Source organism: Ostrinia furnacalis, unplaced genomic scaffold (assembly GCF_004193835.3).
Source record: "Ostrinia furnacalis isolate ACB-3 unplaced genomic scaffold, ASM419383v2 OfSCF0092, whole genome shotgun sequence".
Taxonomy (NCBI): Eukaryota; Metazoa; Arthropoda; class Insecta; order Lepidoptera; family Crambidae; genus Ostrinia; species Ostrinia furnacalis.
Genome location: NW_021130331.1, coordinates 22,313 through 49,274, shown reverse-complemented (window position 1 = coordinate 49,274; position 26,962 = coordinate 22,313). Strand labels below are relative to the sequence as shown.

The 26,962-nt window shown below is 39.1% G+C and overlaps 3 protein-coding genes across 3 annotated transcripts in view; 1 reads left to right on the top strand and 2 right to left on the bottom strand.

The window, feature by feature from the left end:
• LOC114351653 (uncharacterized) overlaps nucleotides 1-3,473 on the top strand; it is a 30,707-nt gene extending 27,234 nt beyond the window's left edge. The window contains exons 6-9 of the mRNA XM_028302936.1: nucleotides 380-532; nucleotides 1,021-1,112; nucleotides 1,438-1,598; nucleotides 2,515-3,473. Coding sequence (XP_028158737.1) covers nucleotides 380-532; nucleotides 1,021-1,112; nucleotides 1,438-1,598; nucleotides 2,515-3,252 — 1,144 coding nt within the window. The 3' untranslated portion in view covers nucleotides 3,253-3,473. The remainder of the gene's footprint in view (nucleotides 1-379; nucleotides 533-1,020; nucleotides 1,113-1,437; nucleotides 1,599-2,514) is intronic.
• Nucleotides 3,474-4,049: 576 nt separating this feature from the next.
• On the bottom strand, nucleotides 4,050-5,849 carry LOC114351661 (chymotrypsin inhibitor Ani s 6-like). The gene is made up of 3 exons (XM_028302949.1): nucleotides 5,742-5,849; nucleotides 5,284-5,317; nucleotides 4,050-4,950 (listed from the first exon to the last, which is right to left on the bottom strand). The coding sequence occupies exons 1-3, from the start codon at nucleotides 5,775-5,777 to the stop codon at nucleotides 4,760-4,762; spliced, it is 261 nt and encodes an 86-aa protein (XP_028158750.1). The 5' UTR covers nucleotides 5,778-5,849; the 3' UTR covers nucleotides 4,050-4,759.
• Nucleotides 5,850-10,882: 5,033 nt separating this feature from the next.
• LOC114351809 (pancreatic triacylglycerol lipase-like) lies at nucleotides 10,883-23,750 on the bottom strand. The gene is made up of 8 exons (XM_028303143.1): nucleotides 23,673-23,750; nucleotides 22,875-23,052; nucleotides 22,226-22,374; nucleotides 21,375-21,458; nucleotides 21,017-21,163; nucleotides 16,989-17,178; nucleotides 15,865-16,005; nucleotides 10,883-11,004 (listed from the first exon to the last, which is right to left on the bottom strand). Exons 1-8 carry the CDS (start codon nucleotides 23,716-23,718, stop codon nucleotides 10,947-10,949), a joined length of 993 nt encoding a protein of 330 aa, XP_028158944.1. The 5' UTR covers nucleotides 23,719-23,750; the 3' UTR covers nucleotides 10,883-10,946.
• Nucleotides 23,751-26,962: the final 3,212 nt, after the last annotated feature.

Sequence of the window (26,962 nt, the reverse complement as noted above, 5' to 3'; positions counted from 1 at the left end):
AACGATTAACGGATTAACGAGTTAATGCCCAGCTATGCATCTATCTATAGAGCCTCCCATGACTACAGGATTTTTGTCGGCGGAGATACCGATTTGGTATCTAGTATCTACCGATTCCTCATAGTACCACTATTTCGGAACAACACATGTACACAGTATGGGTGCAGTAAAGAAGTAGCGCAAGAAACTTAAGTCATTTTAAGGTTTAGGTACATTATGGTCCTGATGCAATGGTAGGGTTTAACTGGATCGTGAAAAATGAAGCCTCATTGCCAAAAATTAATGACTTAGAAATGACTGCTATGGTTTCCACGACTTCTATGACGTCAACAGCTTCTTATGACGTCTACGACTTCTAGAACTTCTGCTTGCTTTCCAGAGGAGCGCCAAGAGTAGTCCAGCTAGGGTCTAGCACCCTCGACGACACAGGAGCGCTGGTCATGAAGGTCCTGTCCGTGGTCACCCATCCGAAGTATGTCATGACGAGGTCGTACTACGATATAGCTCTTGTGAAGATGGTGAGGCCTGTTACGTGAGTATTCTAAATGTTATTTAATTATCTTTTAAAATAAGAAACTGTAATGGTCTCGATATCTCTTCCAGCTCAGCTACTCGTAAACAGTAGACCCATAGTCCTCCAGCATTGGATTTATGTTTCCCATTGCGCCGTCCAGTCCCAAACTGAGCAGTTTGTTTAAATATTTTTTGCATGCAAATCATTGTCATTAATTAATAGGCCTTCTATGGAAGGGCTTCCACGGGCCGAAAGACGTAGACGTAGCGTAGGCAGGTCAACTAGGTAGACCGACGATCTGGTGAAGGTCGCGGGAAGCACCTGGATGCGGGCAGCGCAGGACCAGTCGTTATGGAAAGCCTTGGGGGAGGCCTTTGTCTTCTAGTTTCTAGTGATGATTATCTTATTTTTTTGCTTCCACAATTTCCATTTTACCATTTCAGCCAGTGTGTCTCTATCATGTTTCTAGAATTGCCAATATTCATCAGTAACTACAAATATTTCAGATTCTCACAAGTGGTGAAGCCAGCGTGTCTTGGCGTACCGCCTGGAGTGGGAGAACCCATCATCGCATCAGGCTGGGGCAGAACCGAGTTCGGTAAGCATCATCATCATCATCATTAGCAGACCGACGACCTCATAAAGGTAGCAGGAAGGCGCTGGACGCAGGCCACTACCAACCGGGCAATGTGGAAGTCATTGGGGGAGGCCTATGTTCAGCAGTGGACGTCTTATGGCTGAAATGCTGATATCATCATCAGCAGGGCTACAGAAACGCTCGGGTCCACCTGTCACCGTCGTCAATGCTGGCATCTGTATCATCATCATCATCGTATGGCTGAAATGATGATGAAGTGCGTAAATGCCGTATCTTCCCTCTGATTTAGTCTATGACTATTATACCTAATATGCTTTATTTCCAGGAGGCACCCAATCTGAAGAATTACGCAGTGTATCAGTCCCCATTTGGGATATATCCGAATGCGGCCGAGTCCTCGGCACCTCGCGGAAGCTGCCCAACGGACCCTCACCTGACAGCCAGGTCTGTGCTGGGGAAAAACAAGGCGGGAAGGACACTTGTCAGGTTAGTAGAATCTTCTAAATAATCTAAATATATAAAAGGAGAAACTGACTGACTTAGTGACATATCAACGCACAGCCTAAACGGCTAAACGTAGTCACTTGGAATTTGGAAGGGACGTAGCTTAGGTACCGTAGAGGTGCACTAAGAAAGGAATTCCCGAAATTCCCACGGGAACGGGAATTACCGGGAAAATCCTTTTGTATGAAAAATCTAAACCGATTAAGTTAGACGCTTGAAAGGCATGCAGGTACCTTAGTAAACTTAAAGCTTAGTTACACCAAGATATTGCAAAATTCCCACGGGAACGGGTTTAGCGAAAAAAAAAACATTTGTATGAAAAAATCTAAACCGCGTAAGATAGATGAAGGGGGTAAAACGGGATCCACGCGTACGAAGTCGCGGGCGGCCGCTAGTATATCTATATCTATTAAAGCGAAAGGTCACTGATTGACTCACTTGACTGATTGATCACTGGTCGACTGGCTGAGAATGCTTAAATAGCATTAAGTCCACCTTTTGTACTATTTTATTGTGCAATCAAGTTTTATAATAATAATAATAATTGACTCACTCACTCATCACGAAATCTCAGAAACTACAAGTGCTAGGAGTCTCAAATTTTGCATGGGGGTTCCTTTTAGAATGTAGGTGCTCACTAAGAACGGTATTTACGAAACTCCACCCTTAAGGGGGTAAAACGGGATCCACGGGATACATGGCGTGATAACCACTTATCGCGGCGCGCATCTTAGGCCTACTGGTCACGATCAATTATTGGTTGAAGTCAACTACCAAAGAAAATATTCAGAGCAAAGCGATTACGAGGGCGGACCCTATCAAACTTTATGAAGTCGGTCAAACCCAACTACATCAAAGCTTACTACTATCATAATAATCAAAAGCATTGTTGTTGCAGGGTGATTCCGGTGGCCCAGCTCAAATCCAAGATGGCTGCGTGTGGAGAGTGGTTGCTGTCACGTCACTCGGAAGATCCTGTGGAGCTCCAAATACACCAGCTCTGTATGCTACCCTCCATCGAGCCTTCATAGCTGCCCAGGTCTTCGGCAAAGCCTCTGGCACATCCACAACTAACCATAATAGTGACAGAAACGAGAATAATAATAACCCTCGACCTCCTGTTAATAACAACTGGAATAATAACAATAATCGTGAAAACACAAATAATAATAGAACTCCTCGACCCCCTGTTGGTAATAATAATGATAATCGTGAAAATACAAATAATAATCATGCGTGGAATACAAACCAGCAAAATAATAATCACAACGGAAACGGTGGTTATATTAACAATCAAAATTGGGGTAACAGCCAGACAACAAATAAGTTTAACAATCCAGACTGGAATGCAAATAATAATGATTATACAAATAATAATCAAAACAGTCAAAATAATGGCGGTTATAGTATTGTAACGGACAGTAGTAATTATGGAAATAATAATAGGCAGCAGTTTAATAATGATAGATTAGTCAATAATGATTATAATGTAAATAATGATCACAAAATAGTGTATCCAGAAGTTAGTGGATATAATCAAGGAAACATAAATAATAATAATAATTATGGCATTAATTCCTACACTACTCACAGGCCTAGTCAGAACGGGGGTTGGTGGTCTGGTTATGATTATTAAAACATAAAAAATAAATCGGTATATAAAAACCCATGACAATCAGTAAGTAGCACAAAAAAAACAAGAAGAAAGTAAAAACACGAGATTTTAATACATCCGGCTAAAACTACTACAATAATTATTATTGAGAGGGGACGTTTCGCACATTTATGCGAACGAATTTTATGCGAATCGACTACTACGCCGATTTCATAACATTGTTTGTTAAAATGACGTTATAATAATGTAAAATAAATGAGATTATTATTTTATTGTATATTGAATATTGTTATTAATAAAGAACGTATTACTTTAATCATTTAATTTTATTTCACTTTTATTCACAAAATCATTGCATATTTTCTACACGTGTATTTATAAAAAAATCTACAATAACTTTGTCGACATTCTCAAATAGGTGTATTATTTTCGTTTATGATTAAAATGTATTGAATTTCATTTACACGAGAAGTTTGAATTTTGTTAACACAGGTGGCAGTGTACGAAAATATTATTACGATATTATTGTTTTAAAACTTTCATGGTCACTAAAATAATAATTATTACTATTACTCCGTGACCATGGCGCTTGCAACAGTGCCGAAATTATGTAAACTCAAAATTAAGGTAGATGGTAGCAAAGCAATCCCGTCAGTAATAATAATAAATTATTACGAATTCGTAAAATATCACAAAAAATTGTGAGTTAAAACACTTCTTCTACAATTTGTAGGCCTAAAAACTTATTTATATTTATTTTATCACAATTTTTGCAACAAAAATACTTGACATTTTTTTTAAAGAACGTTTCATTGGTTTTTTTTTAACAAGAGAATGTCCCTGCTTCCAGGACATGAGCGTCATACTTAACGTCAGGTCTCTTGCAGGAATATGCCGTTATGCTCTAAAACTGCTGGCACATTGACGGCGACAAGAGCACTGCGGATGACGTCATTAATGCAGGCGTGTCGGTAGACTCGACCAGCGCTCATTTGACATGAGAGGCCATGGTGTCCTAACTCACCGACGTGAGTACCGCAACGACTGCGATTTGTCTTGACGCCAAGTCTGAGTGAAATCGCAAGAGACAGTGTTCCTGTCAAGCAGAGTCCCAATATTAGCAGAAGAAAGAGCATGTAGCCAGTAACCAGACTCTGCCTGAAAGACCGCTAGTAGGCGAGCACGCTCAGCAGCATTTTCAGAAGAAGCCAATAGATCACTCTGAAAACGCAAACAAAGCGGCTCGTCCCACTGCCTCTGAGACGATAAAGAGGTTGGTGAATCGACTCCCGGGCATGCCCTAAGTATCCATAGTCCAATATTCATAGTTACTGAACTTAAAACGATCGCTAATATCGATTTTGAATTTAACTATCAATATTTATGCCATAGGTGGCCTAGAAAGAAAAACTAGTTAATACAAATTATAATATAGTAATATAACTTTTTATTGCCTCTGTTTTAATAAAATAAATATACAAATATCATTACGAATAATAAAAAAAATTATTGTTTTTATTATTTGTTTTTAACAGTTATTTTCGGGGATGCACTTGCCATCTTTCTTTTCTAGAATATAACCCGGTTTGCAGACGCATTGTCTAGGCAGACACGCGAAATTGCAGATTTCATCAGGTATCTTCTTCTGGCATGTTGGCTGGCAGTTCGAAGGACATTCAACGTATACCGCGTTCGGATCCCCGTCGGGACAAGGTACATCTGAAATTATAAATCAAAATTCCACATTAGTTTTGGTGGAAAGGAATCGGAATGGTCGACTTGACATCAGAGGAACGCGGGTTCGAACCCGCCGCTGCTGGATTATTGTGGTGTGGTGAACTCACTTGTACATACACAAGCATACTTATTTAAAGCCTTAGTTCACAAAATATTTTGTGCCTAAGCACGTATTAATAAGGTTAGCGGGACGGTTTAAAAAAATCTTGAACTCTGATTAAAACTATGTAGTTTTGAGCGTTTAACAATACTAGATTTATGATAAATATAAATAATAATATTATGGTTTTATTATAAACAGATTTATAAACTTACCATCACCTGCCACCATTATGGCGCCTACTCCGATCTGAAAATTAGCATTTATAACAATCATTAACAAAATAATAAGAAATTTTTCGATATTTTTAGATTTTACAAGCCGTTTTCATAAATTTCTAAATGAAGTATAATAATTATGAATATTGAAGAAACAATCGGCAATTTCATAAATCTTAAAGTAAACAGAGAGTAAATTCTTTCACTATTAGAATTCTGTTATTTCTGATTAAGGGCCGATTTTTCAATAGTCAGATATCTTTTAACTGAAGAATAAACTTGTCATTTTGGCATATTTTCCATACTGAAAATGTCAATGTGCCAAACTTATTCTTCAGTTAAAAGTTATCTGACGGTTGAAAAATCAGCCCTAACATAGGCGGTATGCAGTTTGTCAGCTAGTTACATAAGTATAAATGGTATGCGTTTAGATAATAAAATATTTTGGATATTACCAAGGCCAAAAGAGTGAAGACAATCGATGTTTTCATCTTCCAGATGTTTTTTCAAGCCAGTTACACACACACCTGCACCTTGTATAATGGTAAATTATAACCATTTATTATTCCTTTTATAGTTGAGTACAGTCACATCATTGTCAAACAGTAAATATTAAAAGAATACATACAGAATAAGCACACGTTTGTTTTTTTAAACGACTTTAAATAAAAATGGTGAGTTGGAATCTGTTTTACATACCTATACTAGCTAGTGTTTGCCCGCGGCGTTACATGGGACAACAAATTAGTCTTATTAATATAAATGCGAAAGTTTGGATGTCTGGATGTTTGTTAGGTACTCTTTCACGCAAAAACCGCTGAACGGATTTTGATGAAACTTTTCAGTATTATTGTTTATAACCCAGAATAACATATAGGCTATACTTTATGCCGATCTGTGACAAACGAATTATCACACGGGTGAAGCCACCGCGTAAAGGTAGAAGGGAAGCGCTGGACGCAGGCCGGTACCAATCGATCAACGTGGAAAGCATTGGGGGAGGCCTATGTTCATCAGTGGACGTCCTATGGCTGAAATGATGATGATGATGATGATGATGATGCCGCGGCGGGCAAAAGCTACTCATTAATATTGTAATAAAATCTATATTATAATGAAAAAATGTTTAATAGTGCTTAATAAAGAAAAGAATGGAATGGAAAACCTTAATAATTTATAACGTTAATGAACCATGGGCAAAAGATACATCTGATGTAGCCTTCTGGGAAACGACCCAGGACCACAATACCTACTTAGTACAGAATAGAGATGAAACGGATATCCGGTAACTATCCGGTAGGCCGAATATCCGGCCTAAATTTACTATCCGGCCGGATACCGGATAGTAACTCACTATCCGGCCGGATACCGGATATTAAAAAACTACGACAATTTCCTATTAATAAAATGAAATACATAAATCTTTGAGGTAAATATCAATAAAATGGCTTTTAATAATGACGGCTTTTATTTAAAGTCCAAAAAGTTACAAAAAAGCCATATCAAGGCCTTTCAAAAAACTTTTTTTTTTCAGGTCTATTAATCTGTTAATGTCAAAATATGTATTGCCAAATAACTAGGCGATCTTTTTTTCATTGATGGTCTGACGACATGATGCTGTTCAGTCAGATTATGCAGCAAGTAAACTAATTTCATCATCATCATCATTTCAGCCATAGGACGTTCACTGCTGAACATAGGCCTCCCCCAATCCTTTCCATGTTGATCGATTGGTAGCGGCCTGCGTCCAGCGCTTCCCTGCTAACTAATTTAATTATCACTATTCAATCACACACTCACGATGGCAACCGAAATCGCTTGAATGTGTGCTTACCATGAGTTTACGTTAGGTGTGCTCGCTAGCGAGTGCGTCAAAAATTCTATGAAGGTTTTAGTTCTTGAAAGTAGCCGCTAGGGGCGCTGTACAATCGGTCATACATTTAATTTTAATGTCACTTTTTTACGCAGTCGCTAGCGAGCACACCTAATGTAAACTCATGGTAAGCACACAGCCCCCTAGTCAAGTGGCAAAATCTGACATTCTATCGGACGGATTCGATTTTCGAAGTGTGACTAGTCTAGTCTACTAATAGACCCACTGATCGCGTTCGAAGCATCTGTGCGGCGCTAAACTCGTCACGACATGCAATGAGACAATAGGCCAACTATCCGGCCGCCGGATATCCGGCTATCCGGCCTAGCAGCTGGCCGGATATCCGGTATCCGGTATCCGGCCAAACAACTATCCGTTTCATCTCTAGTACAGAACCTCTAGTCGATAGAGTTCAACTTATTAATGAAAACAAGAATAATAATACAAATAATAATAATAATAGATCCGGGCCTCTGCACCGTGACGACCCATTTTTTGATAATGTATAAAATAAATGGAATACCTAATGTAATATTTTTTTAAATCTTTTCAGTAATTTCGGAGCCTTTTTCAATGCAAACAAACAATCAAATCTTTCCTCATTAATAAAGAAGTAGAAAAATAAAGTTAGACTCAGTTGTTTCAATAAAATACGTTTTTATTATTACTAGGTAAGTAAATTACACGTGGATGTCGTAAAGAACACAGTGTTTATTAATAATAACAGAAACTGAAGCAATGTTTTCATAAGATTTTGAAATAATATGCTGAGATAAATAAAACAAAGGCTGACAAAGGTGACTGAGTTTCTTCCGCCACTTCTTCTCAGCATCAGCCCATGATTGTTGTACCGAAGTGGTGGTAGGGCTAGCTATAATTGGGACGTGTATAAGTGCCCTGGAAAGGGCCTATGTATTGAATAAACTATTTCATTTAATTTTATTTCACAATGAAGACTTAAAAACACATTAAAAAGGGTTTTTATTTTAAAAAAGTAAAGAAGTTTTAATCATCATATTTTTTTCTGTTTCTTATCTCTATTAGTTAACTAGCTATGCCTGCGACTTCGTATGCATGAACATAGTTTTCCTAATTCCCGTTTTTGCAACATTTTTCTTTACTGCTCCGCCCCTATAAGGCGTAGGGCGTAGGATGATTGTATACAGTCAAAATTGTGTAAAAAAAATAGTGAAGCAGCAAATTGAACGCACAGCGTTGAATAGAGCTCGAGTGTCACCCTGTGATACCTAATAGTAATGTTTGTGAATACTGGTCTGTCTGAGTGAATCTGCTACGAGCTTAAAGCCTTCCTCTATAAATGGGCTATCCTTTAAAAATCATAAGCTTATCATATCACTGTTATTCTGATAGAGTTTTTTAATCCTGGCTTGTGTCGGTGCAAGCCCAATACAAAGTAACTAATCAGTCTTACTTTAAGCCGCTTACTTATCGAGGAGGCGTTTTAAATTAATGATAATAGTATAGCCAAAAATTACTATTAGTAAATCTAGATATCTCACGCCGGATTTTTGTCACTGCTTTGCACTGGTTGTACTAAGATTACCTCCAAAACTAACAATCTCAGTGCAATCAGACTATACGCTTTTACGCACTATAAGTTTAGAGCTTATCTCAGTCCTGAGGGATGTTAGCGGTACGGAGGGTGACATTAACATTATGACGTGACGAAGCATAAAAATCTGAGGCACATTTGAAGTCTCGCTGACATTTAACATCCCTAAATCACCCTCCCGTGTGCCACTCCCATACCAGGCTAAAGGCCTATTCAGAAGACCTAAGCGGTATTCGCTACCGTCTGCGGCAGAGAAAACCCAGTGGGTATGCGGTAATAATACTGTTCAGACCTAAGCGGTATTCGCTACAGTCTGCGGCAGAGAAAACCCAGTGGGTATGCGGTAATAATACTGTTCAGACCTAAGCGGTATTCGCTACAGTCTGCGGCAGAGAAAACCCAGTGGGTATGCGGTAATAATACTGTTCAGACCTAAGCGGTATTCGCTACAGTCTGCGGCAGAGAAAACCCAGTGGGTATGCGGTAATAATACTGTTCAGACCTAAGCGGTATTCGCTACAGTCTGCGGCAGAGAAAACCCAGTGGGTATGCGGTAATAATACTGTTCAGACCTAAGCGGTATTCGCTACAGTCTGCGGCAGAGAAAACCCAGTGGGTATGCGGTAATAATACTGTTCAGACCTAAGCGGTATTCGCTACAGTCTGCGGCAGAGAAAACCCAGTGGGTATGCGGTAATAATACTGTTCAGACCTAAGCGGTATTCGCTACAGTCTGCGGCAGAGAAAACCCAGTGGGTATGCGGTAATAATACTGTTCAGACCTAAGCGGTATTCGCTACAGTCTGCGGCAGAGAAAACCCAGTGGGTATGCGGTAATAATACTGTTCAGACCTAAGCGGTATTCGCTACAGTCTGCGGCAGAGAAAACCCAGTGGGTATGCGGTAATAATACTGTTCAGACCTAAGCGGTATTCGCTACCGTCTGCTGCAGAGAAAACGCTCTAGCCGCGGTACTTGATTGATACTAAATACCTGAGCGAAACCCGCGTGGTATGTACCTCTACCCACAGCGGCAGCGAATATCGCTCAGGTTTGAATAGGCCTTAAACCTATAGTCAGCGGTTACCGCGGGGGTGGGCGGGCGACTTTTTTTTTATCTTTGGACATTTTCACACAGCGTGAGCTAGCCCTAAATTAAGCAACTTAATATATTATGCTTATGTTATGGGTGCTAGCTTCACGGATATACTACATATTATACTTTTTAAATACATAGAATACATATTATACATACATTAACATACAGTAACACCCAAACCCGTCATAGAAATTAGAATTCAAATTTCTGCCCGGCCGGTAATCGAACCTGGGACACCGGGACCTCTCGGCATAGTAGTCCGTTCTGAACCACTACACTAAACGGCCGACAAAGTTATATCAGTTACTAGCTGACCCGGCGAACTTTGTTCCGCCTTAATGGCACTAAATAAGCAGACTTTTTTTTTTAATTTCGAACGGGATAAAAAGTATCCTATGTCCTTCTCCTGGCTCTAAACTACCTCCCTGACAATTTTCAGCAAAATCGGTTCAGCCGTTCTTGAGTTATAAGTGGAGTAACTAACACGACTTTCTTTTAATATAGACTAGCTGACCCGGCGAACTTTGTTCCGCCTTAATGGCAATAAATAAGCAGACTTTTTTTATTTCGAACGGGATAAAAAGTATCCTATGTCCTTCTCCTGGCTCTAAACTACCTCCCTGACAATTTTCAGCTAAATCGGTTCAGCCGTTCTCGAGTTATAAGTGAAGTAACTAACACGACTTTCTTTTATAATATACTAGCGGCCGCCCGCGACTTCGTACGCGTGGACCCCGTTTTACCCTTAGGGGTGAAGTTTCGAGATTTTTAGGGTTTACCCGGAAATTATTCAAACTTTTCTCGCTGTAAAAACCATCCTTGGACTTCAACAAACATTTTTAAAAAAGAATTGGTAAAATTGGTCCAGGCGTTGTTGAGTTATGCGCTTACCAACACATTTTGCGATTCATTTTTATATTATAGATATAATGTATGTATAGTTAGGTAGAGCTTTTGCTTTTTTATGATACGAGTACTAGCTATCATCCAGCTTAACCACCTTTCATTTTAGGTCATACTAGTAAGAATACAGGTAATTAAAATAACAAAATACAATTAAGCGTTTTATTATCCTTTTTAGTGTGCCATGTTTATTCTTAGTTGGTATTCCTTGTTTAAGCAATAGAGAAGGGCTGAGACCTGTTGGTCGTCAAGAAGTAGAGGCCAGTTGCTCTGTGGACAAAAAAAACAGATTAAAACATAGGTAGGAAACTCATAAAGGTAGCAGGAAGGCGCTGGATGCAGGCCGCTCCCAACCGCGCGATGTGGAAGTCATTGGGGGAGGCCTATGTTCATCAGTGGACGTCCTGTGTGTGGCTGATATGATGATGATGATTTTAGTGACTTATAATAAATTGGGTACGGGACTATTCCCACCTCTCGTTCCCACCGCCGCAACTCCTGTGTAGCCAGGATCTACAGCTTGACCGCCAATAAAAACCCAACCAGTGAAAGTCAAGTTTGTCCCGAGAAAGAGTTAAACTGTCATTGGACCCGTGACGAAATTAATCTGACGAACATAGGAGGAGTTCGGAGTTAAGGTTCGACTTCCCTCCAATGCAAAGCAAAAGTAGGTAGTTTTTCAACAAATGTCCAAATTAATATTGTAAATAAACAATTTATTAAAACAAATTCCTAAATTATCGGACGCGTAATACCTATATCACGCACAGACTTGATTGATTGATTTGATAACAATATTTATTACATTCTTTATTGGTTTCAAATTACATCGATCAAGTCAGGAATACCATAATCTTATACATGAACATTATCATGCAGTAAATTATCGGTGATTTTTAAAGTGGTAAAGATTGGATTATTATAATGGTTATTATCAGTTTTGGACGTCATAATTAATTATGTCATATTTTCCTTCTGCGTAAGCGTAAAGGACAATGTTTTGGTAATAAATAATGTCATCATCATCAGGTCATTTAGTCTCTACTGCAGGAGTACGACCCTCTAATATACCAAAGGAAAATGGAGAAAATGGCTGGCCAGACGGGTTGGGGAGCCCTGATGTACCTACGATTACCGTCCCGATAACCACGGGAAAAGTGAGGACCTGTTTGACCCTGCCAGAACCACACGCCGTAAAAATGATTACCTATTTGCTTTTGCCTAGTATGTCAGTCTAGGCAATCAAATGTTCCAATGTTTTCAAGAAATCTACATGAGCTAGCTATTGAAGATCCAAATCTTGCTACACATTTTTTCTAACGTTGTGGTAATCCTTGGGGAGGAAATCCAGCAGTGGACTTCTTTTGGTTGAAACGAATGTTGAGTTAGAAAGAGACTTTTTTTAAAGAGAAATTTTGAGCTACATCATGTAGCCTATTCACGTAACAAAACTTCAATGACAACAAAACACTGAGTTGCGATCCTATCGAGTAATCGTTTTATCGAAATGACCCTTGTGAATACGGATTTAGAACTGTTTTTCAATTGGACGACTTCTGAACGTCAGCGAGATCTTGTTTGTCAAAATACGTGAATTAGTTGGTTGGTTGATATTGTCAAAACTAGGGGTGTCCACTTTGAAAAAACATCGATGTTTTTTTCGATTCGATATTTTAAAACTGTACATCGATTTCTTTCGATGTATTGGAAGAAAACATCGATGTTTTGTATAAATCGAGTACTTTTTTAAGATTTTTTATAATCCACTAATTTAAGCATTGTATTATTAAAAAACAGTAAAAGCCATACCTACATGAGAAAAATCTTCATTATACAGTGTGAGTCACGTTAAAGTGCACATATGAAAATAGGTGAAACTAGACCTATTTTTATCGACAAAAAAGAGGTCAAAAATATTTGAGATTTTTTTTTAAATTTTTTTTAGATTTTTTTTTCTTCCAATTACTTCTCGTAAAGAAAACGTAATAACTTTTAAACTAAGAAGTATATCCTTATCAAATGAAAATAGTAATAATGCTAAATAATAAGCGATACTAAAAAAATACATAAAATACCTAGAAAATGCCAACAAATAATAAAAAAATATACTTTTTGAAAAAAATCTGCTTTAAAGTTCGTGTTTTTTTGGTTATTTGATCTCCAAATAATGCCCCCATAACAGGTGGTTTTTATTACTTTGTATTATTTTTTATCGTATTACCTTTGTAAAACCAAAAATCGCATGTCTCTATCCCTATCACAATGTTTGCAATGATCGTTTGAACTAAGCCTCTCCGGGCGGGCCATTCAACGCTTCGTTAACAACGAAACTGAAACTGGCTCTAGATTTGTAATTTTGATAAAGACGAGTTACATTTCAAATAAAAACAAAAGATTTCGAAGTAAAATAAGCATTTTAGTTAAAATTAAAATTGTCTCCACCTGTAGTGGAGAATAATGTGGTGGCAGGCCTTTGTTTAAACGATCATAGCAAATGTTGTGATAGGGAAAGAGACATGCAATTTTTGGTTTTACAAAAGTAATACGATAGAGAATAATACAAAGTAATAAAAATACCTGTTATAAGGGCATTTTTTGGAGAAATTTATCAAATAACCAAAAAAACACGAATTTAAAAGCAGATTTTTTTCAAAAAGTATAATTTTTATTATTTGTTGGCATTTTCTGGGTATTTTATGTTTTTTTTTTAGTATCGCCTGTTATTTAGCATTATTACTGTTTTTATTTTATCAGGATATACCTCTTACTTTAAAAGTTATTACGTTTTCTTTACGAGAAGTAATTGTAAGAAAAAAAATTCTTTAAAAAATTAAAAAAAATCTCAAAAATTTTTTGACCTTTTTTTGTCGATAAAAATAGGTCTAGTTTCACATATTTTCAAATGTACACTTTAACGTGACTCACACTGTCCTATTAAAGTAAGAACAAAAAAAAACATCCGCATTTATTTTTATAAGTTTGTTATATGTTTGTTTGTGTGCATGAACATATTTGTTTGTATTGGACTGGGTGTTTTCTATGTATAATATGTATGTATTTACAAAAAAAAAAAGTATTTAAGTATGTTTATATCCGTTGTCTAGTACCCATAGTACAAGCTTTGCTTAGTTTGGGACTAGAAGCGCAGTGTAAAATGTCCAAGGATATTTATTTATTTATTTATTTATTTATATCCTAAGTATTTCCAGTGTTCTTTTGGAAGACTTTGCAAAAACAACAGTTTATTTAAACGTTTGCCTTTCAGCCTATTTCTTTGTTGATTGACACAAACAAACTCGCCAACCGACACGCGTGACGCGACATTGACATAACAGTTTTTTTTTTATTGTCACTAGAGACACTACTCACTGCACTCGTACGCAGTGTTGCCAACATTTTTAAAATACAAGTTGGGTTGTCCGTATAAGTAAAATTTTAGTGGTCAGACTTGAGTTTTATGAAATTTTAATTGGTTATCATCGATTCGATGTTTTAACACTGAAAACTTAAAAACATCGATACATCGAGTATTTCAATAGCTTTTCAAAACATCGGATCCATTCGATGTATCGCATTGTAAACATCGATGTTTTCGATACATCGATGTATATCGAATATCCCTAGTCAAAACCTAGAACTAGGTTGTTAGGAAGCACGTGCCTAAATGTCGATATCTAAAGACAAATTAATTTTACACTAATCACAAGCGTGAAATTTAATCGTGTATTACCAAAGCATTAAAAAGATTACTTCAATGTGTAAAGATTAGTTTCGTTATCGGTACCGCTTTGTAAAAGTGCTTCTTCATGAAGATAATTGTTTAATCGAATTAGTTTAGGCAGTAATTAATGATTGTATACGTAGGGGGTCTTTTAACTACTTATTATTAATTTAAAAGAAACTATCAATTTTGTTAGATTACTATGTTACATTGATAGGCTTATGAATGCTACTTTTTTATCCGAATCTAATCAAAAGGTAAATTATTTTTTGGTTCAAGTTATAGCGGACTGGATACTACCTACATTATGTCACAGGCAACATAGTGGTGGTTGAAATAAAGGAATGACAGTTAGAGTTACTTAATAGTAATTTAATCTGTGTTATATGAGTAGTACGACAGAAATATTGTAGGTAGGTATGTGGGGTGTATTTATTTAGAATACCGAATGAAGGAAAGAAAACAGGACTATTCCCACCTCTCGTTCCCACCGCTGCAACTCCTGCGTAGCCAGGATCTACAGCTTGACCGCCAATAACCCAACCAGTGAAGGTCAAGTTTGTCCCGGGGGAAAGTTAAACTGTCATTGGACCCGCAACGAAATTAATCAGAAGAACATAGGAGGAGGAAGGAAGAAAAGAGTAATGACGTCATTAAATTCTGTCTGGAGGAACGGTAATCTGTTCTGGAAGCCTTTTGACCTTTTCATCGTTACGTCATTGCTTCAAAGATGATTCTTTTATATCTGCAACTACCTAATGACCAATGTACGAGTACCTACATGCATTATCATCATCATCATCATTTCAGCCACAGGACGTCCACTGGTGAACATAGGCCTCCCCCAATGACTTCCACACCACATCGCCCGGTTGGTAACTGCTTTGTAAATAAAGTCAAAGCATGCCAAAAGTCAAACACCCGTTCACAAACGATACTTGCTTATGTGAAGCAGCAACGCTATACTAAGTAGAACGCACGAAGGAATAGAGCTCTGTGATTGGTTCGTGTGTGTCATTCCGCAACTCAAGTATTGTGAATAGGTTTTTGGGACCCTGTGCGTCCACGCACACTGTGAGATGTTTGTGAATACGGGTGAAAGAATTAATCATGAGGTGTCTTAACCAGAACGCTGCCACGAATTTCCGATCGCAAGTGGAACTAGATTGGCCACACTCTCCGAAGGGATCCCGATCACATCCCCAAGCAGGCTCTGGATTGGAACCCCCAAGGAAAACGCAAACGCCCCAAGCAAACTTGCCGGCGCACTATGGCAGACGAGGCGAAGAAGATCGGCCAGACTTCATCAAACAGGATCAAACGCGAATCTCAAGACCGAGCGCGATGGAGGACTGCTGTGGACGCCCTCTGCCCATCTAGGGGACATAGGACCTTAAGTCAAGTCTTACCCAGTCTTAGGTACACGTCCTCCCATATGCAGGCGTCTGGTCAGGGTGCAGGACCCGATGGAGGCTTCAGCTCTGTTTCGGCACTCGATACTGTTTGTGAAGCCACCGGTGGCTACAGACTCCGCCATGTACTCGTAGGACCTTTAAAAGAAGATTCATCATCAGATCATTTTCCATTAGGGATTCTTAAGTCGATTCAAAAATAAAAAATAAAATCAAAATTATCTTTATTTGTTTAGACTAAGTAAATTAGTACTTGCAAATCGTCAAAATTAAATGCTCTTAAGGAGCCTATACATGTCTCATTCTTTTTTTGCTGAGAAGAAGCGCCGCAACAAACTCAGTCACCACTGTCTGCCGGTTTAAAAATATAAAAAAGTAGGAAGTTACAATACATTCAGAAGCAAGTTACTTACCACGCGCTCCCGTTGATAGAAGGTGGCCTTTAAGACGCCCATCTAGCACGAGACCGCGTGGCAGTTTTGAACATATTTCTTTAGTGCCGTGCTAATTTCTAGGTTAATTGTTGCGTTTTGATACACATATATTTTATNCAGCGCCTGTTCACAGACATCTGTGAACCAGCCTTCGCTTCACTCGACCATATTATAGGGAATGTAACGACCCGCCTCGCCATTCCCAGTAGGGGCACAATTTTCTGGTGGTAAGGCTTATTATGAGTCCATCTGGCTAGCTACTACAATCTTCACTTTCCATCAGGTGCGATGCAAGCCAAGAGCTTCTTCCTTCTGGTACTGTAGCTGGTGATAGGAGAATTTGTCCCGGAGACAAGTAAACCCTAGACAATACCATTAGGGCTCTTTCCCACGGCGTCATCCCGTTTTTGTAGGTACAACGTTTTAAATATTAAACTATACCTACAGCAAAAAACTGATAATTTAGAAATCGGTTTTGTCACTAAGCTGGACCAGTAAAAATTAATTGTTCGTGTTCCCACTAAGCAATAATTTTTTTTGCAAACACGCGGAAAAAAACCGTCCCTCAAAAAATCGGGATATTGCCGTGTGAACACAAAAGTCCAGTTTTCTGGGGATCCTGAATTACTGGCTTGCCGTGGGCAAGAGCCATTAAGGAAACCCCGTATAGAAAAGGATGATAAATACCTCTGGTGGTCGCAGATGACGTTCAACAAGCAGCCAGGCATGACCCTGCCCCCGTTGGGGTAGAAGTCGGTGTGACCGAGAGGGTCGCCCCATCCACTGACTCCAGCGCTGGTGTGGATGACCTCGGTATAGAGAGAGTCGTTGGGGCCCACCAGGTCGTCCAGCTCCCATCTGGAGGCAGGGTCCAGGGCTGGAAAGACGAATAATATTGTAATTTGACAGAAGGGGTACATCATTCATCATTTTCAGCCATAGGACGTCCTGCATACAGCGCCTTCCCGCTACCTTTATGAGGTCGTCGGTTCACCTTGGTGAACGTCCTACGCTGCGCTTTCCGGTACGAGGTCTCCACTCCAGAACTTTGCTGCCCCATCGGCCGTCAGTTCTGCGTAATATGTGCCCTGCCCATTGTCACTTCAGCTTGATAATCCGTCGGGCCATGTCAGAGACTTTAGTTGTTTACGGTTATCCTCATTTCAGATTCGATCTCGTAAAGAAACACCTAGCATAAGAAGGGGTACACAAGTAAGTAATTCAATTCCACCAACTCCCTTCCATCCCCGGAGTCTAGACGCAGGTTAGTGTGTGGTACACTCTACGTTGATTCTCGCACCAGCTCGCCATAAGCGTTTCGCTAACTCTTTTATAATGCGAACAGCTATGGATTGGAATTCACTGCCTGCTGCTGTCTTTCTTGAACACTTATAATTCGGGTCTCTTCAAGGTGTGAGTAAATAGGGCACACTTACAGGGCTGGTATGTACCACCCCAGACTGTGTGATTGCGGTTAAATACCTGCCTTTTTCTGCATTAAAAAAGTTTCAGCAGGTTGATATCCAGGGCCGGATCTACCTATGGGCTGATTGGGCTGCAGCCCAGGGCCCCGGGGTTACAAGGGGCCCCCAGATCCAGCTAAAAAGTAGGCAATAATTTGAAAAAAAAAAGGTCTGTAAAGTCGGTTTACGGACGATATTTTTACGTGACAACGTCATAAGAAAATATTGATTAAAAATTGCATACTAAATTTTTGAGATTTTTTTTAAATTTTTTTTCTTCCAATTACTTCTTGTAAAGAAAACGTAATAACTTTTAAATTAAGAGGTAGGTATCCTGATAAAATAAAAACAGTAATAATGCTAAATAACCGGCGATACTAAAAAATACATAAAAACTCAGAAAATGGCAGCAAATAATAAAAAAATGATACATTTTGAGAAAAATCTGCATTTTAATTCGTGTTTTTTTTTGGTTATTTGATTTTCTCCGAATAATGCCCCCATAACAGATTGTTTTTATTACTTTCTGTTATTCTTTATCGTATTACTTTTGTAAACCTAAAAATAGCATGTCTCTATCCCTATCACAATGTTTGCAATGATCGTTTGAACTAAGCCTCTCCGGGCGCGCCATTCAACGCTTCGTTAACAACGAAACTGAAAGTGACTCTAGATTTGTAATTTTGATAAAAACAAGTTACATTTCAAATAAAAACAAAAGATTTCGAAGTAGTTATAATAAGTTTTAGTTAAAATTAAAATTTATTTATTTATTTATTTATTCATATGGCATACCAACAACATATATATTATACTCTTATGATTAACATTTATGAAGATAACATTTCTGATATATATGTCACTTAACCGCTCAGCTGATACCCGGCCGCGTCTCTAGGCAACTGACCACCGCACTTAGTGAATTAGACATGGCACGAGTTAAGGGTAAGCACAACATTCAAAATTGTCTCTACCTGTAGCGGAGAATAATGTGGTGGCAGGCCTTTGTTCAAACGATCATAGCAAATGTTGTGATAGGGATAGAGACTTCCGATTTTTGGTTTTACAAAATTAATATGATAGAGAATAATACAAAGTAATAAAAATCACCTGTTATGGGGGCATTTTTTGGATAAATTTATCAAATAACCAAAAAAACACGAATTTAAAAGCAGATTTTTTAAAAAAAGTATATTTTTTATTATTTGTTGGCATTTTATGTATTTTTTTAGTATCGCCTGTTATTTAGCATTGTTCCTGTTTTTATTTTATCAGGATATACCTCTTAGTTTAAAAGTTATTACGTTTTCTTTACAAGAAGTATTAATTGGCAGAAAAAAAAAATTGTATGCAATTTTTTATCAATATTTTCTTATGACGTTGTCACGTAAAAATATCGTCCGTAAACCGACGCGACTTTACAGACAACTATTTTTTTTTTCAATTATTGCCTACTTTTTAGCGGGATCTGGGGGCCCCTTGTAACCCCGGGGCCCTTACGTAACCTAACGTAAGTAATTGGCAGAAAAATTTTTTTAAAAAAATCTCATAAATTTTTTGACCTCTTTTTTGTCGATAAAATTAGGTCTAGTTTCACCTATTTTCATAGTGCACTTTATCGTGACTCACACTGTATGTATAAAAATAATATATCATTATACACTCGCGAGCAAAAGTATGGAATCACTTACATGAAGTTGTTTCCACGCGATCTTGTGTACTAACGAATTTGTTAATAACAAAAAAAGTGGCACCATTTTAAAGATTAAACTTTTAACTTTAAATTGATACCAAATTCATTTAAATCACACCAGTATTTAAAAAGATATCCCGCCTGATGTGAAGAAGTAAGGAAAAAGACATGTATCAACTGTTTGATACGTCCCGAGTTGCGGCCTATTTACCCCCTATAAAAGCACGTGTTTTCGGATTTTTGCTTTCACACGTTGATCCATACACATATCCGCTTCTTTTGACACTTAACCTGGGATTCTACACTTTCAGAAGCAGCACAAATCGTTGTACTATTGCAAGAAGGGCTCAGCCAGCGGGCTGTCGCACGTCAGCCCCACATAAGCCAGTCCTGGGTTTCGAAAGTTTTAAGACGCTTTCGGGAGACTGGTGGCTTTGGAAAGCGTGCTTATCGGTGACCTGCCGTCAGTTTCGAGCCTTTGGCAGGCCTTTTTGGAGTCAAATTCTATTGCTTATATCTTAGACGAACTGTCCACTCGCTAACAGCTATCCTACGAACATTTCTGAGGTCTTGCTGGACGTCGATACCAGTCAAATGACGATTTCATAGAGAGGTTGACATGAAAAAACGGTCATCCTTCTGCGATGTGCACCGGCGCTGTTCAGAACTTAGTCTCGGGATAAAGCCACCAGTCTCCCGAAAGCGTCTTAAAACTTTCGAAACCCTGGACTGGCTTATGTGGGGCTGACGTACGACAGCCCGCTGGCTGAGCCCTTCTTGCAATAGTGCAACGATTAGTGCTGCTTCTGAAGGTGTAGAATCCCAGGTAAAATGTCAAAAGAAGCGGAGATGTGTATGGATCAACGTGTGAGAGCAAAAATCCGAAAACACGTGCTTTTATAGGGGGTAAATAGGCCGCACGCAACTCGCGACGTATCAAACAGTTGATACATGTCTTTTTCCTTACTTCTTCACATCAGGCGGGATATCTTTTAAATACTGGTGTGATATAAATGAATTTGGTATCAATTTAAAGTTAAAAGTTTAATCTTTACAATGGTGCCACTTTTTTGTTACTAACAAATTCATTAGTATACAAGATTGCGTGGAAACAACTTCATGTAAGTGATTTCATACTTTTGCTCGCGAGTGTAGAAACAGTTTTTTGGCATGGCTATTAGTTGAGTACTAAGATAGACCCCCAAGTAGTTTCAGCCCAGGGCCCCACAAATTCACGATCCGGCCCTGTTGATATCATTTCGTATGTGTATGAAACTCCTATATCAAGCCGTGTGGTGACGGCAGATTGGAATACATTTGTCACCAACCCCTACTCTTCCCTTGGGTTTCATAAGACGACTTAAGGCCTACACATCAAACAGAGAACGGGCAGCAGCGCTCTCTGAAGAACATCAATCTTTTGAACTGCGATCTCCAACCCGCCTGCCAAGCGTGGGGATTATGGCAAAACCCTCCACTATTGTGGAGGAAGCTTATGAGCCGTGGACTGTAGAGAGCTGTTGATGATGATGATGATGATGTTGATGTATGAAACTTACCAGTAACATAAGCAACGTTTCCATTCATGAACCTGGCGACGATACCAGCCATGTGACCTCCGACGCTGAAGCCGATGATGTGGTACTGGGAGGCGGTGGCTCCGGTCATTTGGTTCAGCCAGTTGAAGAAGAGAGCAGCGGCACGACCTATGACAATTCAATTAAAATAATAAGTATTATTGTTAAAGTAAATGTCTCGTAAACTTTACAAGATACAGAAAAACTTGAGTAAGGCACTTGTAGTATATTTAATCAGCTTTATTGGATCCATAGTGGTCATGTCTCTAGGTCGCATAGTTTCCGAGATATAAGCGAAAACCCGAAAAATGGGCCCTTCAAAATTAAGAAATATGCTCACCTGCCAAAGATCCGTTAGGGCCCCAGTGGGAACCAGCACTCCAGTCGAAAACGATCACGTTCACATCTTCACCTTGGAGGTAAGCTGCAGACAAAATTATCATTTAAAAGTGTTATTCTCAGAGATTAAAGTTATTTTCTTGTAGTAGTACAAAAAAGAGCTCACAAGCCCTAAAATTAAGAGTTACAATGCAAAAACCTTCACTGCCACTTGATTTTAGCAATTCTGCGGGCTTTGTCGGTCATTTTGGTTTTCCTGCGGATCTCCTAATTTCTGATTCGATCACACAGGGAATCTCCGAGCATTCATACTCCGTTTTCCAGCATCTATATATATAAAAGAAAGTCGTGTTAGTTACTTCGCTTATAACTCAAGAACGGCTGAACCGATTTAGCTGAAAATTGTCAGGGAGATAGTTTAGAGCCAGGAGAAGGACATAGGATACTTTTTATCCCGTTCGAAATTAAAAAAAAGTCTGCTTATTTATTGCCATTAAGGCGGAACAAAGTTCGCCGGGTCAGCTAGTTAGAAAATGAAGATGAAGGTATAATTCAATAAGTTTATTAAGAGCTGATTTTCCAATCGTCGGATATATTTTAATTTCTTCTTGTCGTGTCGACAACAAACCGTGTCAGCCCAAAACTCTGCTACAAGAGTGGCGTTGAAATCTTCCTGCGTGCAGTTGTTTGGACACGCAGGGCACGACATCATGTGCTTCGTCGACTGGGAAACAAAACCGAAGAATAACCTTGTTATTTGGACATATTTCTAATACTAAAACTGTCAATGTGCCCAAATTCTTCCAGTAAAAGTTTTCCGACGATTGAAAAATCAGTATTCTGGTTACTTACCAGGCACCAGAGCAGCGTTGGATCCAGCAGTGGCAGAGCCAAGGAACCCGTGGATAAGCACCACAGTCCTTCTCTGGGGGTTGAAGTTGCTCTGCTGGAGGATCAAGTTGTTCCCGATGACGAGGGGCTGGCTGACTGTGGGGTTGGACCTGTAGGATTAGCAATATTAAGCCCAAGGTCTGATAGGAATAGAATTGTTTTTTGTTTGGCACACATAACTTAACCACACCAACGCGTGCAGGTCACGCGACCTGTCATTGGCCTATGATCGCGCCGGCGATGGCGATTTGCACGCGTTGGTGTGATTGAAGCTATAGGGGTCTAAAGAGACAGAACTTATTGGAAAACATAGCTGGGCTCCGTTAATCAAATACTTCGTTAATCGTTAATCCGTAACTAAAAAAAATTACTTCGTTAAACGTTAAAACATTACATTTCGGTTTGATGGTGATTTAATTTAGTCCAGTCACAAAAGAGATAGAATCAATTTCTCTTAGATTCTCTGGAAAAGTACCTTCTTTAAAATTGTCTCATATTTGGAGAATGTACTATGTATCATGATTACCCAGAGTATTCTATTAAAAGGATGCCAACTATTTAAACACCCTGCCTTATTTTCAAAGAATTCATAACCTTCAAGCCACTTTACCTGGTGAACAGATGGTACTGGTTGGACTGCTCCGGGTTGTACCTAGCCATCCTGGCGAGGTCGCTGACCTTGATCCAGGAGTCCACCAGCTGGCTCTGACCATCTTCGCCTTCTGCGTACATGAACCGGGGGCCATCGGGCACCAGCCTGGTGATGACCTGGTCTTGAGCTGGGAGAGCTGTGAAAAACGATGGCTTTTTATCCACAACAAGGAAGCTGCCTGCTTCTCACTCATGGAGAAAAATTCGAAGAAGCGGAGGAAGCTTAATTTTAAATAAACAAGTTGAAAAAATCTAAGGCTAAGGCGGGACTCGAACCCACGACCTTCCGCTTGCCGGGCGACTGCTCTTCTAACTGAGCTACTTAGACACTGGATGAACCTGTCGAAATTTTCAAGTATAGGCTATTATGGCCGCATTTTTATTTCATCAATGTTGGGTAGTACTACCCTTGGGCAGTTCGATTTTTTCAAGTTGTTTATTTAAAACTAGCGGATCCTTTCTTAGTGGATGCCTACGTCATAAATCTACCTGCATACCAAATTTCAGCCCGATCCGTCCAGTGGTTTGGACTGTGCGTTGATAGATCACTATGTCAATCAGTCAGTCAGTCAGTCACCCTTAGGATAGCTCCACAAACACACAGGTATTCAAAGCATACGAGATGCTACCACAATGCTACTGAGAACCTAACATTTCATCCATTTGAAAATAAATTATGTCTTATCGCTCTTGGATCTTACTCTGTGTTTTTTTATGGAGTTTACCGTTTTCAAATCATATTTTAGAAAGTAATTACCTGAAGCTGCAGCGATGGCACACAACAAAATGATGAAACGAGCCATCTTTGTTAAAAATTCTACAAAAATGGCAACGATTTGACAATATATTTGGAAAATCTCTTTATATACTTTCCTATAATCTGTTTCAACGCATTATTATTGATAAAGGTAGCTATCTTAGGAATTACCGAAGGTATCTTTCAATCTATTATTAAGTATAGTAAAATGACAACTTCTGATTCTGGTATCTGACTAGCTGTATCCGAACTCCTCCTATGTTCTGATTAATTTCGTTGCGGGTCCAATGACAGTTAACTTTCCCCCGGGACAAACTTGACCTTCACTGGTTGGGTTATTGGCGGTCAAGCTGTAGATCCTGGCTACACAGGAGTTGCAGCGGTGGGAACCAAAAATGGTAATAGAATAGTCCCGTATCTGTACCGCCTTCGACTTCGTGCAACCCGTCGAATTAACTGCGCACCTGCCGACCGTGACGTCACATGGGCGATCGCTAAGTGGGAAGGAGTCGTATTCCAGCAGAACCACAGTGAGGTACTGTGGTTCTGCTGGAATTAGTGCCGTGCTAATTTCTAGGTTAATTGTTGCGTTTTGATACATATATTTTATGTCAGGTATATCTTTCCTTGACCAGTCCCCGAAGGCAGCGCCTGTTCACAGACATGACGTGTGAACCAGCCATCGCTTCACTCGACCATATTATAGGGAATGTAACGACCCGCCTCACACGCCACTACCCCAGAGACATTTTAGTGAGCATGACAAGTCTAAGATATCCTTCTGGCTAAGTGCCAGATATAAAACTATTTAGGAGACAAGGCAAGAAAACTCTAGAGAGAAAAGCAAGGCACCATAACAAAACCGTGTGGTAGTTTTAAATAAATTGTATATACTTATATTTAATACCGTGCCACTGTCAAGTTGATTGTTAATTGTTATGTTAAAAAATTTAAGGTAGGTATATCTTGCGTATTAGAATCGCCATCAAAAGATTTAACTAGTACGAAAACTAAACTACAACAGCCCTTGTGAACGTGTTGTAAAGTGAACTTAGTATGAGAAATGATTGCACGAAACTTATTTTGAAACTCAAAATTGTCACGTTATCGTTTAATTCGAAGGTTGAGTATCGAATTTTGTCGAATACGCAAACGATTCGAACTCGAAAGTTGTTCGTGCTAGCCGTACAGGTTACTCGTAGCTCGATCGGGTTGTTGTGTGATAACTTTTTAAAAAAATAAAACCGACTTCAAATGCGTGAACACAAAAAAAAAACTAAAAATTAAAAATATTGCGTATAAAAAAGTTCATCCCCAATTTTCCACCCTTGGGGGTGAAATATTTTCTGCAAATTCGCATGAAACCACCCTTTTGATAATACCTATTCAACAAAAAAATAATCGTTCAAATTGATTTATAATCGGCGGAGATATTTCGTATAAAAAAGTTCATCCCCAATTTTCCACCCTTGGGGGTTGTTTTTTCTATTATTAAATTTAAATGGGACCACCCTTGAGGTATTACCTATACGAAAAAAAAAGATTTGTTCAAATCGGTTCATAATTGGCGGAGTTATCGCGTAACAAACATAGAAAAAAAAAAACATACGGGTCGAATTGAGAACCTCCTCCTTTTTTGAAGTCGGTTGAAAATTGTTTGAAATAAGTAATATTCCCGTTTTTCTACATATTTCATTGATCATCATCATCATCATTTCAGCCACAGGACATCCAGAGGGCCTAATGTGAGTTTTCATCAAACGTGCTCACTAGTGAGCGCGTCAAAAAATTACAGTAAATGTATGACGGATTGTGTACAGCGCCCCTAGCGGGAAACGTTCCAAAACATAAATTTTCATAGTGAGCGCGTTTGATGTGCTGCTCTATGGGTGTGAAACGTGGAAGGTCACCAAGGTCATCTCGCACCAGCTGCAGGTCTTCGTCAACCGCTGCCTTCGCCGAATTCTCGGCATATACTGGCCTGAGAAAATCTCCAACGTCGAGCTATTATTGGAACGCTGCCACGAAATTCCGATCGACCAGCAGATCAAGCGCCGCAAGTGGAACTGGATTGGCCACACTCTCCGAAGGGATCCCGATCACATCCCCAAGCAGGCTCTGGATTGGAACCCCCAAGGAAAGCGCAAACGTGGTCGCCCCAAGCAAACTTGGCGGCGCACTGTGGCAGACGAGGCGAAGAAGATCGGCAAGACTTGGAGCGAGATCAAACACTTAGCTCAAGACCGAACGCGATGGAGGACTGTTGTGGACGCCCTCTGCCCCATCTAAGGGACATAGGACCATAAGTCAAAGCGTTTGACGTAAACTCACACTCAGCCCACAGAACATAGGTTGTGACATAGGTCTCCCCAATGACACAGCCAGTGATCTAATTTTAGTGAGTACTTACGACTTGCAATGTTATTGTGACGCATAAAACACCTGGTGAAAACCTAAAAAATTACTTTAATATTTTACTTAATTACTAGATAATCGATTGTAGGCTTAGATAAGTATGATGATACAGGGTCTATCGCCCGTATTCACAAATGATGCTTGCTTAAGTGAAGCAGCAAATCGAAGGCACAGCGTTGAATAGAGCTTTGTGATTGTCACCCTGTGCGTCCACGCGCACTGTGTGACCTCGTAGTAATGTTTGTGAATACTACCTAAGTTCTTAGAAACCCTATATTTACAAACAAAGGACAATCATCCATTTTGGTCCAAAATCAAAAGTGCCGGCCAAAAAATAAAAGTGCTGTATTCTGATAGAATACGTCCGCCTTAGCATTTATTACTATGGCACCAAAGCTGTAACACCACTGTGCGTCGAGTATTTGAGATCTAAAATTCATCGACGATTCATACATTTTTTGTTCAAAATCAAAAATGTCGGCCAATAAAAAAAAGTGCTGTATTCTGACAGAATACGTCCGCCTTAGCATTTGTTACTATGACACCAAAGCTGTAGCACCACTGTGCGTCGTAGTATTTGAGATCAAAGTCAGTCGTTTCATATATTTTTAGAACTCAAATACTACGATGCACAGTGGTGCTACAGCTTGGTGCCGTAGTAATAAATGCTAAGGCGGACGTATTCTATCAGAAAACAGCACTTTTATTTTTTGGCCGGCACTTTTGATTTTGGACCAAAATGGATGATGTCCTTTGACCTCCAATATCTTTTGGTCCTGTCATCATTGCATGTATTTTTTATTGTTTGTGTAAAAATGTGTTGTTGGTAGATCTTTGTCAATAAAATAAAATAAATAAATAATAGAAATAGTTAG

Coding starts and splice junctions, on each gene's coding strand:
- LOC114351661 (XM_028302949.1), bottom strand. CDS start 5,777: ATGAAAACATCGATTGTCTTCACTCTTTTGGCCTTG. Junction 5,318..5,741: donor TCTTCACTCTTTTGGCCTTG/GTAATATCCAAA, acceptor GCTAATTTTCAG/ATCGGAGTAGGCGCCATAAT. Junction 4,951..5,283: donor CATAATGGTGGCAGGTGATG/GTAAGTTTATAA, acceptor TTATAATTTCAG/ATGTACCTTGTCCCGACGGG.
- LOC114351809 (XM_028303143.1), bottom strand. CDS start 23,718: ATGGCTCGTTTCATCATTTTGTTGTGTGCCATCGCTGCAGCTTCAG. Junction 22,375..22,874: donor CAGTACCATCTGTTCACCAG/GTAAAGTGGCTT, acceptor CTAATCCTACAG/GTCCAACCCCACAGTCAGCC. Junction 11,005..15,864: donor GGACGTGTACCTAAGACTGG/GTAAGACTTGAC, acceptor TTTTGTCCACAG/AGCAACTGGCCTCTACTTCT.